Source organism: Pollachius pollachius (genome assembly GCF_949987615.1).
Source record: "Pollachius pollachius genome assembly, chromosome: 2".
NCBI lineage: Eukaryota > Metazoa > Chordata > Actinopteri > Gadiformes > Gadidae > Pollachius > Pollachius pollachius.
In genome coordinates, this window is record NC_136935.1 from 4,888,344 (window position 1) to 4,903,008 (window position 14,665).

The following is a 14,665-nucleotide window of genomic DNA, read 5'->3' on the forward strand; positions in this document are numbered from 1 at the left end:
ATATCATTACATTTACTGTGTCTCACTAGAAGCTCCTCAATCAGCAACTAGAGAGTGCGGGGCAAAGCCTCGCGTTATCAAAGGAGACCGGTCTCAAGTATATTCAACATTGCAGCGATTTGGTAGACGTAAAAAGGCCAGAGTAGCTGTGGCATTCGGATTTGCCAACGTGTTTTACTAGGAAGTGAGCGGATGAGGCAACACGGTTCAACAGTAGACGCAATCAAATTGTGTTAGGTACTGGTGTTGTCGGAGTTACTTTGGCCCGATGTCAATTCAAGGTGACACGAATATAACGCCATATTGCAACAATTATATTAAACTAATTTCTTTAAAACAATTCACTTGAGAAACTATTCAGGCTTCAGGGTAACCAAAAGCTACTGGTATTATTTGTGATCAAGTGTATCCAGCTGGTCGTTATTTGGCAACTTCACTATCCATTGGGAGAGGCCACCAACTTGTTATCTTGTTCAGCTTTATTCAGTTATACAAATTCATACAATTTATTGGCAGCTGTACCATGAAATGTTCCCAGTTTAATCACATACAAAAAGACATACAAAGAAATTGCACAGGTGGACGTACAAGTTGACATACAATCCATTTCCCTTTTAACACTGAGCTATGGGGCAATATTATAAGGCAGGGGGAATAATAACTTCTGACACAGCCAGAGTCTCCTTTGGATAGGGGTTACGATGGACTTCTGCAGCATTCCTAGCTCAAACTTACACTGAAATGTTCTGGATATCCACCACTGGAATCTTAAAAAATTGTGATGAACTACAGTACAAGAAAAGCAAAAATATATATTTCTATATTTGGAATGCACGACTATGGTAATCATAAGGCATTTTTTGGCAGTTTTTGTGTAGTGTCTTCTGGTCGGGGCCTGGGACCTCAGACGGATGTTCCTTCCTTCAGTTCCCCATATTGGCCCTTAAAAAAAAAAAATTGAATACACAATTACAAAAAGGTGTCGGGTCAGAACCGACACAATACGCTGGGGGTAGACCCCACCTACCGGTCGCGGCCCCCTAGTGGGCCAAAACAGAAAGTGATCCCATGCTCACGGGCAGACCCCACCCCCCCAGTCCATGGTGGGCGTGGCCCCCCGATGGGTTAAAACAGAACAACATGACGCCATACTCAAGAGGCAGACCCCACCGACCCTGCAGGTGCCCAGTGGGCGTGCGTGCCCCCCCCCCCCCCCCCCCCCCCGTTCTCACCTTGCCGTCCAGGTGCTCCTGTAGAGTCCTCACGGCGTCCTGCTCTTTGGTCAGCTGCTCCTGGGTCACCTTGAGGAGGGACTGGAGCTTGGTGGCCGCCTGGCCCAGGTCCTTGGACAGCTTCTTCTCCTTCTCCAGGCGCTCCTGCACACACACACACACACACACACACACACACACACACACACACACACACACACACACACACACACACACACACACACACACACACACACACACACACACACACACACACACACACACACACACACACACACCAATTCATTTGGTTTGAAAAGGGAGGAAACTCAACCAAGACAAGACTATTCACCGGGGTCAAGACAAGCAACGGCAAAGTCTAGTGCAGCGGTTTCCAAACTTGTCATTAGCTCGTGACCCCGTTTATAGCTCTGAAAAAATGGGGGTGGGGGGCGAGGGCTCGTCCACGTCGGTGGACGTGGGCGGTCGGGGGATTCGTCAGGGCACCTTGAGCTGAGCCACGTCCTCAGTCTCCGCCTGCTGTTGGTCAGCGTCGGCTTTCAGGAGGTCCAGCTGTGCCTGGAGCTCGGCCACGGTCATCTGAGCCTGAAACACGGCAGCGGCACCGCGACGTCAGGGCGGCAAGCAGTCCGTCCGGCCGAGCCCATTGGGACGGCGGCCCACAAAACTAATAATATTCGCGGTGTGATTCATTGGGTCGGTGCTGTCTTGAGTTTGACCACCCGGTTTACCTGCTCGAAGTCCTCCGAAAGCTGCTGATTCGAGCTCGCCTCCCCGTGAAGCTTCTCGGTTTTCACACTCAACTCGCTTTGGACCTGTTTACCGAGACACACACACACACACACACACACACACACACACAAATATAAACATATGCATCGCCATAGAATGAGTGTGTGTATGTAAACAAAGAGCAAAGCTTCAGCCCTTCCCAGACACACAAAAAGCTGCATAACCTGTGTCTACTGGATGTTCATTGCAGGCAGCACAAGACAAAATGATTATTTTATATAGAGGTAAATATATATTAATAGTAAAAAAAAAAAAACACCTACTCCTGCAAAATAACAATGAGGAGAAGGTTAGCATGCTAAAGATAAGCATGAATGGAAGGAAGGCCGTGGTTAGGTGCGATTTGTAAAGCATGGCGCGCATACATTTAGAACAAACGGCGTGGTCCGGGTAGCACTGGACAAACTGGAAAGGCTGCATTTGCTAAAGCGACAAGGGTGTGAACCCAATATTCGTGGGACGTACACCCATGCCGTCATCTCCAACAAATCCACAACCAGTCTAATGTTAGCCACGTAGAGAGAGACCCAGATCCAGCAGCCGAGCACTGCTGATCAACTACAGATCCGTGTTTCCCGACTAGGCCCGACTGACATCCCCGCTGTCCAGTACCCCCCCCCCCCCCCCCCAGCAGGTAGCAGGCGCCCTCCCGAGCCGTGCACCCTGACCTGACTGGGCGCGGCCTCAGAAGGCCCGTTGTGTTCGGGTTGCGCGGCGGAGTTGCTCAGCTGCTCTCTGACCTGAAAGGGGGAAGGCCAGAGCTCGTCACTGCTAATCCCCTCCCTTTCTCCTCGGTTTCTCTCTTTGACGAATTCAAAGGCTCCTCCACATCCAGCCCAACGTGTCAGACGGTTCCCCCCCCCCCCCCCCCCCGCCCCTGAGGCTCGGGGACATTTAGCAGAGTTCAACAGGCTACGCCGATTTTGAGGTCTCGGTGTCTTTATGTTTCTTTCCATTCCTCTTTGAATGGCCATGTGTTCAGTGCGGCCCAGTGTGTGTGCGCAGCACTGCACCTTCTGTAGGGCAGAGGGGCCAACAGGGCGGGGCCATGCGTCTACCTGTAAGAGCTCCTCCCTGTGGGCCTGGGCTTCCTTCTGGGCGGAGTCCAGCTGGCTCTGACTGGCTGTCAGCTGTAGTCTCAGCTGACACACACACACACACAAACGTCATTTTAGAACGAATGGCAAGGCGATAACGTACAAACATCAACCGATAAACGAGAAGAGTATGCCTTCTCCTTGATCGATGGTGCGAAGCTTACCTCTGTGATCTCTTGGGCGTACAGGGTAGACTCTGCCTGCTTCTCCAGCTGGGCTTCCAGGAGCATCATTTGCCCTTTTAGCTGCAAGTCATGGATGGAAACATTTTTAATATTAGCTGATTATTATTATTCTTTATTTTATGTCAGTCGTTATCTTATCAAACATTTCTTCACCCACCTTCTCTACTGATTCGGTCTCTGCCTTTGAGCTTTCAACGGCAGCCTCCAGACTTTGTGTCTTCTCCTGAGCCTAATAAAACAAGAGGGTGGCTATGGTAAGAGCTTGGCAATGCTAGCCCTGAGACACCATCCAGATATTAGAGCTTGGGTTTCACACTGAATATCAGTCTGGCCTTGCTCTGCAGCAATTTATTCCACCTGTGCTTAGCTTTAGGTTGTTTAAAACAATTGACGCAGATCTGATTCAATAAGTAAATGTCACTCTTGCGCTCTTCGCCCTTGTCGCAATTCGGTCGAGGCAATATACTGTTATTGCTTTGGGTGTCGCAATTTTTTGCGGATTCGGCAGACTGCGGAACTCTTTGTTTGTCATGAACTTAAACTCCCCAAGCCATAACGCTGATTGGTCTCACTTGTTTTAACTATTAATTATTAACTATTTTTGGGAGAGGCTTTCGACAGGCTTTCAAGCCAGACTAAACTGGAGAGATAGTGTTAACTCACTAGAACATTGATTTCCTACAAGGCTAACATTTTTCTTATCTAAGATGAGCATCAAGGGATAGAATGAAAAAATGTAAATTAATAAAAAAAATATATACAATAACAATTTAAAAATAATAAAAATAAAAACTCAAAATACCAAGACCCCCAAAACAAACGCCCAAAGGCGACGACCATGTACTATCCTGAAATGACGTGTGTGTGTGTGTGTGTGTGTGTGTGTGTGTGTGTGTGTGTGTGTGTGTGTGTGTGTGTGTGTGTGTGTGTGTGTGTGTGTGTGTGTGTGTGTGTGCGCCAACGTACTATCCTGAACTGCTCCTCCGACTCCGCCATCTTGGCCTTCCACACCAGCTCCTCCTCCTCCACGCTGTTCTGCAGGTCTTTCAGCATTCCTTCCTGAAAATACGTTAAAAAAAAGGGTAGGAAGTCAGCCCGGCGGTGTTCATCCTGCCGGGCTTGGCGAGCGCGTTCCCGGGGGTCGAGGCCTCACCGTCTCCGCCAGAACGGTCCGGTACTGCTCGCACTCGGCCTGCAGTGAGCTCTGGCTTTCCTCCGCCTCCTTCAGCTTCTCCAGCAAATGCTGTAAAAAACAAAGAGATGAAGACATAAATAACACAATTAAATCCAACAAACCTAAAAAAATTTGACTTTTTTTGTCTGTTCCACATTTGACCACCAGAGGTCACTGCAGGCGCCACAGAGAAGAACAACACAATGGTGAGAGCCCACAGTGGCTTACTGGCAGCTCTGTACTCGACTGAGTCTCCTGGCTCTCCTGGCTCTGTTCGACGTGAGCGAGCGCCTCCTGGGCCTTCTGTATGTAAACCTGGGACCAGTTAACCTAGAGGGGGGGGGGGGGGGGAGCAAGACAACCTATGTTATCAAAGAGGAGTTCATCTAGAGATGTACTCAGGAGGCCAGCTGTTGTCATGAGTGGAGCCCCTACCTCCTCTGTCTCCAACACAATCTGTGGGAAGATGGCCTGGAGGGTGGCTTTGGTTTCAGCTTGAAGCGAGTTGAGCTGTGCGGCCAAATCCTGTGAAAGAAAAAGAACACAAAGAAATATTAAAAAGGTACAACCGAGAGGCACATTGTTATAGCGGGTCAAAAAACTAAAACAAACAACAAACTTGAAACGACACGATTTAAATTGACTCATACATTGTTGGCGGCCGTTGATTTGTCCTTCTCCTCCTGCAGCTCTCCTTGTAGTGATGCAAGCTGGACATCTCTCTCATCGAGACTGGGCAGAGAAAGCACCAAAACAAGCAGTGTTAGACAAAACAAAAGACAATGAAGGCGGCGATAATGGGAGTGGACAGTTGGATTGTGTGCGAGCCGTATCCCCTTACCTCGACTGTAGTTGTGTCAGCTCTGCTGAATTATCAGGTCGCTAGCAAGGAACAACAAAGCACTTGTTACTTCAAACTAAGTACTTCATGAAACCGGCTCAACATTTAGGGGGGATAGAACAGATGTGATATTAAACTGTACAGTGGTCAGATGGGAGTCATATTTTACAGATTACAGCACAAACAAATACACATTAACAAAAAATAAAATCTTACAGGTGTGTTCTTCAACTGCTCCAGTTCTTCATTGAGAGCTTTTAGTTCACCTTCGAGTGTTGCTACACGGCTGCTGTCTTCGCTAAAAGAGACAAGACAGAATTTGAATGACAGTCAATAGAAAAATCGAGAACAAACTAAGCCGATTGGTCTGGACTCAGCATGTGGTTCTTTGGAGAGCCCGTACCTCTTCTGCTGCTCTGCTTCTGCACACGACTCCTCCTGCTGAGAGAATCAAAACAGGATGTTGTCATTATACGGCGCAACTGCCAAAACACCTTAACTATTTACGTTGCGTACAAAGCAAAAGATCTTTAAAGTACACAAAAAACACGTACAGCAGCCTCCTTCATTTTAAGCTGCTTCAGTTCCTCGTGGAGAGAGCCCAACTCGCTGTCACGCTCCTGCAGACTGGGCACAAAAGGAATACAACGTCAGCACAAGGTGGCCATCCTTCACTGATCTTCAATGGTAGGAGGAGGGCTTCCAGACGCTCACCTGAGCTTCAGCTGTTCTATCTCGGCAGCATCCACCTGAAAAACAAATAAAAATACAATGAAAGTCTTCTCTAGTGCTCACAGATTACTATTCTTCTTGTATAAAACACATGGACTCCTTTCAGCTGGTTGGGTAAATCAGATGCAGCGAATGTGGACTCTATGCCTCTGAGCAAGCCAGCGCTCAACCCCTCTGCACTGAACGGACTCATTCTCCCTCCCGCCCAACATTATATTAATGAGAAAACACAAAGCACAAGTTGTGGCCAGTTGAGCCGGCCTTGTTACCCACTACCCCCGGATCCTGGCTTTGAAACAATGGCTTAGACGCCAATCTTAGGCATGTCTTAATTATGATCATTGCTATGTGTCTGACTTTTATGTAATTGTGGAAATGATTGGAATTATTGATGTTTAATGTTTAATCACTCAAGCAAACCTGTGGTGTGGCGCTCTCTGCCTCCTTCCCCTCGCTGGCCTCCAGGAGGGCCGTGATGGAGGCTACCTGCTGCTCCAGCTGGCTCTTCTCCGCCGCCGTCTGCTCCAGCTGGGCGGTCAGGCCGCTCACATGACCGGACCGCTTCCCCAGCTCCTCCTCCAGGCCGGCCAGGCGCTCCTGGAGCTCTGTGGCCGCAGGACATGAGGTCAGTTGGGTCACTGTGCCAAGTACAGGCAACTGATATTTTCTGCCTTTCAATCAATCTATGATGAAAAAATTTTGGTGTGCGCATTAAACCTGCCCTTTCCAAGTTTTCCCATATTCAATCTAGTGGCTTGCGTTGTAGTTACAGTTCTAGCAACATCGGTTTCAGAAGACGTTGCCAGGGCGGCCCGACTCGCGTGTTATTGAGAAACACTCGTTACGCTAGTTCTGACGTTTCTCAATGGAGCAAAAAGCTGCAGCAGAAAAAGGTACACGGTGCAGGTTGCGCGTAACCAAACCGGAAAGAATAATAAGGGCATCTCCCCATCCTCCAACCTGATAGGCCGCTGCTCTCCTCAGTGGCCTTCTGCATGCTGCCCTGCGTGGCCCTCAGCTCCTCACACACCTCCTCCAGCTTCCTCTGCAGGGCCTGCTCGCGCTCGGCATGGCTGACCTGGTGGGAGACGATAAGCAGTAGCAGCAGGTCAGCTGTGCGGGACGCCGTCGCCACAACCGCACAGCAGGGGGCAGCAGAAGCAGCTATCGCATACTTGTTGGTCTAATCACTTTTTGTTTGTCACTCTTCCCTTGACAGGCGTAACAATTATGACTCCACGTAGATAATAAAGTTGCCCTAGGATCCGGTTCAGGTTTCGGTTGTGACGTGCGCGCATTGTTTCATGCCCCGCCCCCTAGGGTGACGCAGGTGCGGTTAACAACGCCAACCGTACACGGCTATTTTTAAGACGTGGAAGACGTTGCCACCAATCTTTACTCGGCTGAAGCTGTGGGGATGGTGATCACCACAGAGGGCTAGCCAAACGATGTAAGCTTTTACCCCCTAAACTCAAAAGCACTAGCCATTACTCAGATGCCATGCCTGGGGACCCGGTCGACGATTGCCTCACGCCCGGGGGAAGAAGCTGAGCAAACAGTGAGACGGTGCACACTTGAGATCTCGTCGACACACTGTCATGCACGGGGGGAGAGAGAAACAGGTCGGGCACAAAGCAACATTCCTCTCGTGTTTCACCGTCTCCGCAAGGAGGAGGGAGGTGGAAGGTGTTGTGGGCAGCGGGCGGTTCACAGCCCACACTGAATGAATAATGTTCTAAAAGGGACACCGCAAACATGGGGGGGGGGGGGGGGGGGGGGGGGGGGGGTTCACTGGGCTGCAGGGGCACATACGCATTCCAGCTGGTCCCCGCTTATAGGCACCCTCCCAGCAGCCCCAGTGGGTGCATTCCAGCACCGCCAGGGCCCTGTCATTAAGAGGCAATCCAAGCTCTCACAACTCCGCCAATAAGGGCCCCGGGGCCGAGGTGGACCCCCGCTGGATAATACGACTCTGACCGCTACCCAGACTAACTACCAGTCTTCTTTAAGGTCTACCCGCTGGGCGTCTGGCAGGAATAGTAACGCTGAGGCAGGAATAAGGCTTTCTGCAAGCTGAAGCAGTATATTAAAAAAGCCCAGCCTAGAGCTGGATGTAGTGCGTTGACGTGGGTATAGGGCCGAACGATTGCGTGACTGAATGAGGGAGAAGAGGAGAGCGCAGATGAGGCCTGGGCTAACCTGCAGCGCCGCGAGCTGGTTCTCGGTGGCGGACACCTTGCCCTCCAGGCCCCTCTTGGCCTGTTCGTTGGCCTGCAGCAGCTCCGTCTTCTCCCCCAGCTCCTTGGTCAGCTTCATACAGTCCTGACGCAGCTTGGCCAACTCAGCGTTCTGCCTGAAGAAAGACACACACACACACACACACATCAATACTTGAGAACAACTATCCGCGCTGCCAATGAAAGTAACTCTACACGAAAGTCAAACAAAGTAGGGATTTCTGGGTTCAGATTGTCAGTGGAGCCGTGTGGCAGAGACCTCCTTCTCCCCATGCAGGGATCAGCCAATCAGATGGTGGGTGGGTGAGTGAGTGAGTGAGTGAGTGAGTGAGTGAGTGAGTGAGTGAGTGAGTGAGTGAGTGAGTGAGTGAGTGAGTGAGTGAGTGAGTGAGTGAGTGAGTGAGTGAGTGAGTGAGTGAGTGAGTGAGTGAGTGAGTGAGTGAGTGAGTGAGTGAGTGAGTGAGACTCACTTGCTCTCGGCCTGGCTGGTGGCCTGGTTCAGGGCGTCCCGGAGGATGGAGTTCTCCTGCTGCAGGCGGGTGAGCTGGGCACTGGGGCCCTTGTCCAGCTGCTCCTGAAGAGCTACCACCTGGGGGAGCACGGCCACATAGATCAGAGGCGTTTCAAGGGGCGCCTTTACAATTGGCGTTGAATAATTAGTCATATTATCACAATTAACTTTGGACTTTTCTGGGATTCTGGGACAGAAAATAGACTAGAGTTAACATCACCGATAAAAAAGGGACTGAAGATCTAGGTTACATTGCAAACTAAAAAAAAAACAGCAATGATATGTTGGGGACCACTAAAATATGTGATGCAGGCTTATGTCAACCCCGACGCGGTCTTTATGGAGCCTATGAGGGGCACCTTGGCGTTGAGCTTCTGGGTCTGGGCCACGTGGTCCTGGTAGCTGGCCTGCATGCGGGCCTGCAGGGCGATCATCTCCTGCTCTCGCTTGCTGAGCTGGGAGCTCAGTCTGGTCTCCACACTGGCCACCTTGGACTTCTCAGTCGACAGCTCCTGGTGGACACCGAGGACGTAGTCGTTTCAGTTTACGTCGGACTCTACGTGACTTATAACGGCCGACACGGGCTATGGTGGCATCTCTGTCGAAAGATGTTCGAACGTGGTTTTTCCATTCATTAGGATACAGGATACCAGAGTGTGTCGTTTCATGAGCTGAACCAGATAGCTGTTGCAAAGTTCAACCTTTGTCATCTCTCTCAGTCGGCTCTTGGCTGCGCCCGCGTCGTCTTGCTCGGCTGCCAGCTGTTTCTCCTTCTCGTCGAGCTGCTTCTTCAGCATGGCCACGGGATCTCCCTTCTGGGAGGCCTGGGGAGAGGAGAGACGGGGAGGGGGAAGAGGGAGAGGAGAGAGGGAGAGGGGAGAGAGGGAGAGGAGTGGCCAGAGAGGGGTCGAGAACAAGACACAAAAATAAAGAGTTGAGTATTTGGCCACCAGTCTACCAGAGACCTGTATTCCTAACAGACCTCTCTCGTGTGGTCAGTACCGAGTCCTACCGGGAGGCAGGAAAGTAACGTCACCGGCTGCCGCAGTTAATCTACCGTGATGCAGACCTGCATTACCAACAGTCGATATTTATATTGTATACAGAGACAAACTCGTAGAAACATTCCTCTTTAGTTTACATTTCGTACAGTAAAGGGGTGGGATATAATCTCTTGTTTGCCTTTACTTGGAAGCTGGGATTCAGATTTGTATTTTTTTTTTTATACTCTTTTAAAATCATGTCCTTCCCCATCCGTCTCGTATCGCCCCCCCCCCCCCCCCCCCAGCATACCGTGTGCCAAGCGTCCTGGATGATGCCGGCCTTCTCGGTCAGGATCTCGATGAGCCGATGGGCCTCGGCCTCGCTGAACACCATGCTGCGCACCGTGGACACCAGGGCCTTGTAGGGCAGGTAGAGCGGGGCGTCCGTGAGGTCCTCGGCTGCCACGCGGGGAGAGAGACATTGTGAATGCATTCTGCGGTAGCGACAGGCGAACACGCTAGTGCGCTAACCGTGTCGCTGTACATGCGACATTCCCACCTGTGGTCCGGTGCTACATGACGTGCCCTCGCGGTATCAACCCATCTCCCTTCAGTGTCCGTAAAAATATACTAATGTATACGTTTATTTGTACAGCCTGATTCTCCCCTCCCACACACTTGAGAACGGACTACTTGGGACTTCTTTCCCGGGAGAGTGGAGAAGGAATCTCTGGTTAACGCAGTCGAGGGGCGAAGTGGCACCAGGCGCAGACGGCCCTACTCAAGCAGAAGAGAAGCCCGGCTATTGTTGGGGGGAGGGGGGGGGGGGGGTGTGCATTGAGAGAGCCTTTGTCAGCTCACCCAACAGGCCAGTGGTGTGTTTAGACCGGCCAGCCCTTCCCCTCCAGCATGGAGTGCCAGATGTTTCCCCACCTCCTCCCAGCGACACCATTTCCCACGAACACACAGCTAAAAGCTCATCGCCGCCCGGTACCGACAAGGCGTCAGTGCCACCGCTACCACCAGTAGGGGACCCCCCCCTCGCCCACGCAAGACCTGACGTCTTCCGACACTGGGAACCACCGGGGTCATGGTTAATACCCGTCAAGAGACACCGACTCACCAGGCTCGGGCTTCTTCTTGGGGGCCTTCTTCTTGGGCTCCTGGGCTTTAGCCGGGGCCACAGGGGGCACTGCCATCACCGGGACCTCCTTGGTCGATGCCTCCAGGGTGGGGGCGGCCTTGGCAGACTTGGTGGATGGCGTGGGGGCAGACTTGTTAGGGACAGCCGCTGGCTTCGGTGGAGCAGGAGCCGGGGACGATTTGGCCGGGGCGGACTTGGCCTGCGGGGGAGCAGATTTGGTCTGGGCCGGGGCGGACTTGGCCTGGATGGGGGCGGGCTTGGCGGGCTCGGGGGCAGCGGCCGCCTGGATGGGGGCGGGCTCCACTTTGCCTCCCCTTTTCTTCTTCTTGTCCTTAGGCAAGGGCTCGGCCGGGGCGGGGGCCTCGGGCTGGACTTCTTCAGGGGCCTGGGCGGGGGCTTCCGGTTCGGGGGCGGCAGCCACAACGGGGACGGCGACCGGCTCTGGGGTCGGGTCGGTCTCGGCGGCCTCCGCTTCCTCCTCTGGCTCGGGGATCTTCCCGTTGGGTTTTTCGTCCTTTTTCTTTGTTTTGGTTTTCCTCTCAGAGGCCTTGTCCTTCTTCTTCTTGTCACTGCGAGGGGGCTGAATCTTGCCCTGTTTACTCCTCTGCTTGGCCAATGCCTCCTCGTATGAGGTCTCCTTCATGGAGAAGGTGGAGACCAGTACTATGCCTATGGCCGAGACTACCATGAATCCACCAAACACAAGGATGCCCAGGGTTTGCGGGTCGTAGATATCCATGATTCAAATGTAATTAACCTGTCAACAGAAACAAACCGTTAAAATTATGTTAAATGTCGTAACGTTGCTAAGTAACAACACCCTAAACTTAAATGGTCAAAGAACGTGAAATATCGACAACAGAACGTGAACACAGGTTTCAAGGAAGTAAGTTACTGTAAAAAGAAGATCATCCAGGAAGGAAATATATTCTCCTACCGAGCTGAAACGAAACCAAGTGAGCAATGAAAACGACGAGCAGTTCATAGCGCATGATTACACCATAAAGAAAAAAAAAGTCTGGCACGATTGTGGGACAAATAGTAGTTCAGCTTACCGGCCTCAAGAGGCTGCTGTTAAGCTTATACCATGAGTTAAGAACACGTATGGGAACAGAGAAATCCTTCCCACCATTGAAGGCTCATGTACCATTCTTCTGTACTTTCTGGGTACGGGAGACATTCGGTCATACACATGAACACATGAGCCTCGTCTTAGGGGACTTGTCACTCATATTCAAATAAACTAAAACATGAATGAAAGCATTTCAGTATGTCATTTTTTATTCAGCAATGTAAAGGTGAAAAATAATAATCCGAGTTAATGTTGAAGATACTTAGGTTGTATTACTATACAAGTCAACTATTCTAACACACCTCCATCGTTTTTTGGATGAAACCATTTTTTATGAAATCTTATTCACTAAACCATACGTTTGACAGGCTTGGAATGAATAAGCTGTTATTAGGCCTACAACTGAAAAAAAAAAAAAGACTTCTTCCACAAAGTCCGAGGGGATTCAGTAAAAGTCGTCTACACCTCCAGGGGGTGTAAAATGGCTGAGCCTACGTTTGTTACATAATGGTCAATATAGGTCTGCCCATTCATATGTACATGCTCAAGTTAATCCCTGTATCCATAGTGAACCCAGTCGTTATCATGTTCTGTTTCAAAGTTCATGTTGATTTAGCGATGAATTAAAGCTCATTAGACTCATCCACAATCTATTTTTTCTCCCTCTCATCTTCTCTGATTTGGCAAGACACACTCCACAAACTGAATTATAACACAATGGCATGCAATCCAGCAGCTAAAACAAACAAACGACAACACAATGACAGGGAGGTGGTTCTTAAAGACATGTAGATAGATATACTTATCAGGCCCGCATCTGAGCATCAAGTCTCAGAGGCTAACAGCAACTTGTATCAATGAACTTGGTCGTCATCATCATGCTCACAATGGGAGAAAATGCTGGCTGCACAACGCCTCGCTAAACCCATTATACTGTCAAACAGTGGCATCTCAAATACATCTATTACTAACTTTTTTTGCCTTTTAATAAGTAGCTTGGGAATCAGTAGGAGATGGCTTGGAAAGCTAGCTTTTTGTTAGCTAACACTTTAAAAAAAAAAATCCTAATTTCAAAACTTACCTCTCGGAGGAAGCAGCTCGGAGTTTAGCTTTGGAATGAATGAAAACGGGACAGAAAGTCCTGGTTTTTCTTTTACAGTTGTGGCGTTTCGCTGACTATTTATCTCGCTAACTCTCCTTTTTCCTGTGCTCTGCTTCAGTCCAGTTGGGAATCTGTGCGCTGTGAAGTCGTGGCACTTTGAGCTGGCTAGACGTGTTGGCCCCGTGCCCTACATAGCTACCGTCATGCCACAAAGCCTCCCATTGGCTGGCAGGGACGCCGTCACTAACCGGGGCTGCTGGGAGATGTAGTCCTAACGCCGGTCTAACTCAATCTGAAAATGAGCGAGTTGTAGCTGGTATAGGTGAATACATGGGGTAAGAGGTCATGCATTGAAGTTATCAAACCCAGCCACACCTTAGCCCAATTAAAGTGTCAAATCACCTGCAGCTAAAAGATAAGGCTGGTAGCAGAACGCTTCGTCACCTCAAACATAATTAAAGTGTGTCCCTTCTTAATTTTGAACCTCCTCATTAGTCTGTAAGTATACATGTTGCTATTAAACCTTCTTTATGCATCTTTATTCAAAAAATAATTCACACTAGAAATACATTTAAATGTGTATTCATATTTTCTAACCAATGGTGCATCAGGATTCTACTGACGCCCTCAATTATATATGAACTGGTTCATTACTCTTCCAAGATCCCTAAAGTTAGCTACGTGTATATGGAAAATAGTTCAAATCATAGGATTTTTTTATTGAAGGAAACACTGAAAACAATAAAATTGCTCTCATATGTTTCAAGAAAGAAACCACTAATTAAACTCAAACCTGCGGTGTGGAATGGTAAGAAATAAAAACAGTGAAATACAGCCATATAGTTTCCCTTATAGCTCAATTAAAGAAGGCAACATATGGTGTGTAGCCCTACGTGGTGGCATGTGTGATGTGGCGCACTCTCGTTGGTTTAACATCTGGGAAGGTCACTGTGACAGTACACAGGAGATGTCAATATTGACAAACCCCTTAAACGTGTACTGGTAACCTTTGCATGTGTATCTCTGTAGACTTTCTACCTACTACGCCACATCCTTACATGTTCCCAGAAAGCGGAAACAACCAGTTCATGGTTAAATACGTTCTATAGTTTGACCTTTTAATTCAATGCAGACACTTTTTTTAGCATTGGTTCCTGAGGGCTGCTAACGTATGAATATGTTGAATTCACTGTGGTTGCTGATTCCCAAGAGCATTTTGGTATTTCCTCCAAGCCTACAGTGTAGTAAACCAGATTGTCTCATTCCTGGAAACTTCACAAATTGACCTAACATTTGTCGGACTGAAGCATAAACATACATAATGTCACACGATGTACAGAACAAATAAATTGCGCTGTATTTGTATTAGAAGTTACAGCGCCACCTTGTGGTGTGCAGTTAATGTTCCATTCTACTTTCCAGATAGAATTAAATGTTTTTCTTTACCACGAGCTCACGCACGACAAGTTACTCATGCACGACAACTTAATTTGCTGTACATCCCAGTGTAGTCATATTATGCACACCAACAAGCGAAGACAAAATACAGATTAGGACAGAGGA

The 14,665-nt window shown here is 49.3% G+C and overlaps 1 protein-coding gene across 2 annotated transcripts; it reads right to left on the reverse strand.

Annotated features, from left to right (window-relative positions):
• Window positions 1-467: 467 nt before the first annotated feature.
• rrbp1a (ribosome binding protein 1a) lies at window positions 468-13,245 on the reverse strand. Of its 2 annotated transcripts, XM_079729103.1 has the most exons (27): window positions 13,082-13,245; window positions 10,908-11,685; window positions 10,095-10,243; window positions 9,503-9,625; window positions 9,161-9,313; window positions 8,761-8,879; window positions 8,253-8,406; window positions 7,014-7,131; window positions 6,474-6,658; window positions 6,036-6,070; window positions 5,876-5,948; window positions 5,725-5,762; window positions 5,538-5,619; window positions 5,322-5,362; window positions 5,131-5,212; window positions 4,916-5,005; window positions 4,709-4,810; window positions 4,460-4,549; window positions 4,273-4,365; window positions 3,464-3,535; window positions 3,286-3,366; window positions 3,083-3,166; window positions 2,693-2,764; window positions 1,964-2,047; window positions 1,719-1,817; window positions 1,233-1,376; window positions 468-942 (listed from the first exon to the last, which is right to left on the reverse strand). In XM_079729103.1, the coding sequence occupies exons 2-27, from the start codon at window positions 11,665-11,667 to the stop codon at window positions 904-906; spliced, it is 3,162 nt and encodes a 1,053-aa protein (XP_079585229.1). In that variant the 5' UTR covers window positions 11,668-11,685; window positions 13,082-13,245; the 3' UTR covers window positions 468-903. The 2 variants fall into 2 exon arrangements, with proteins under 2 accessions (XP_079585229.1, XP_079585230.1); XM_079729104.1 differs by lacking the exon at window positions 2,693-2,764.
• Window positions 13,246-14,665: the final 1,420 nt, after the last annotated feature.

Excerpts from the sequence above, each read along its gene's own strand:
- rrbp1a (XM_079729103.1), bottom strand. The coding sequence starts at position 11,667 with ATGGATATCTACGACCCGCAAACCCTGGGCATCCTTGTGTTTGGTGGA. Across the intron at positions 9,314-9,502 it reads GACTGAGAGAGATGACAAAG|GAGCTGTCGACTGAGAAGTC; the intron begins GTTGAACTTTGC and ends GGTGTCCACCAG. Across the intron at positions 5,949-6,035 it reads ATAGAACAGCTGAAGCTCAG|TCTGCAGGAGCGTGACAGCG; the intron begins GTGAGCGTCTGG and ends TTTTGTGCCCAG.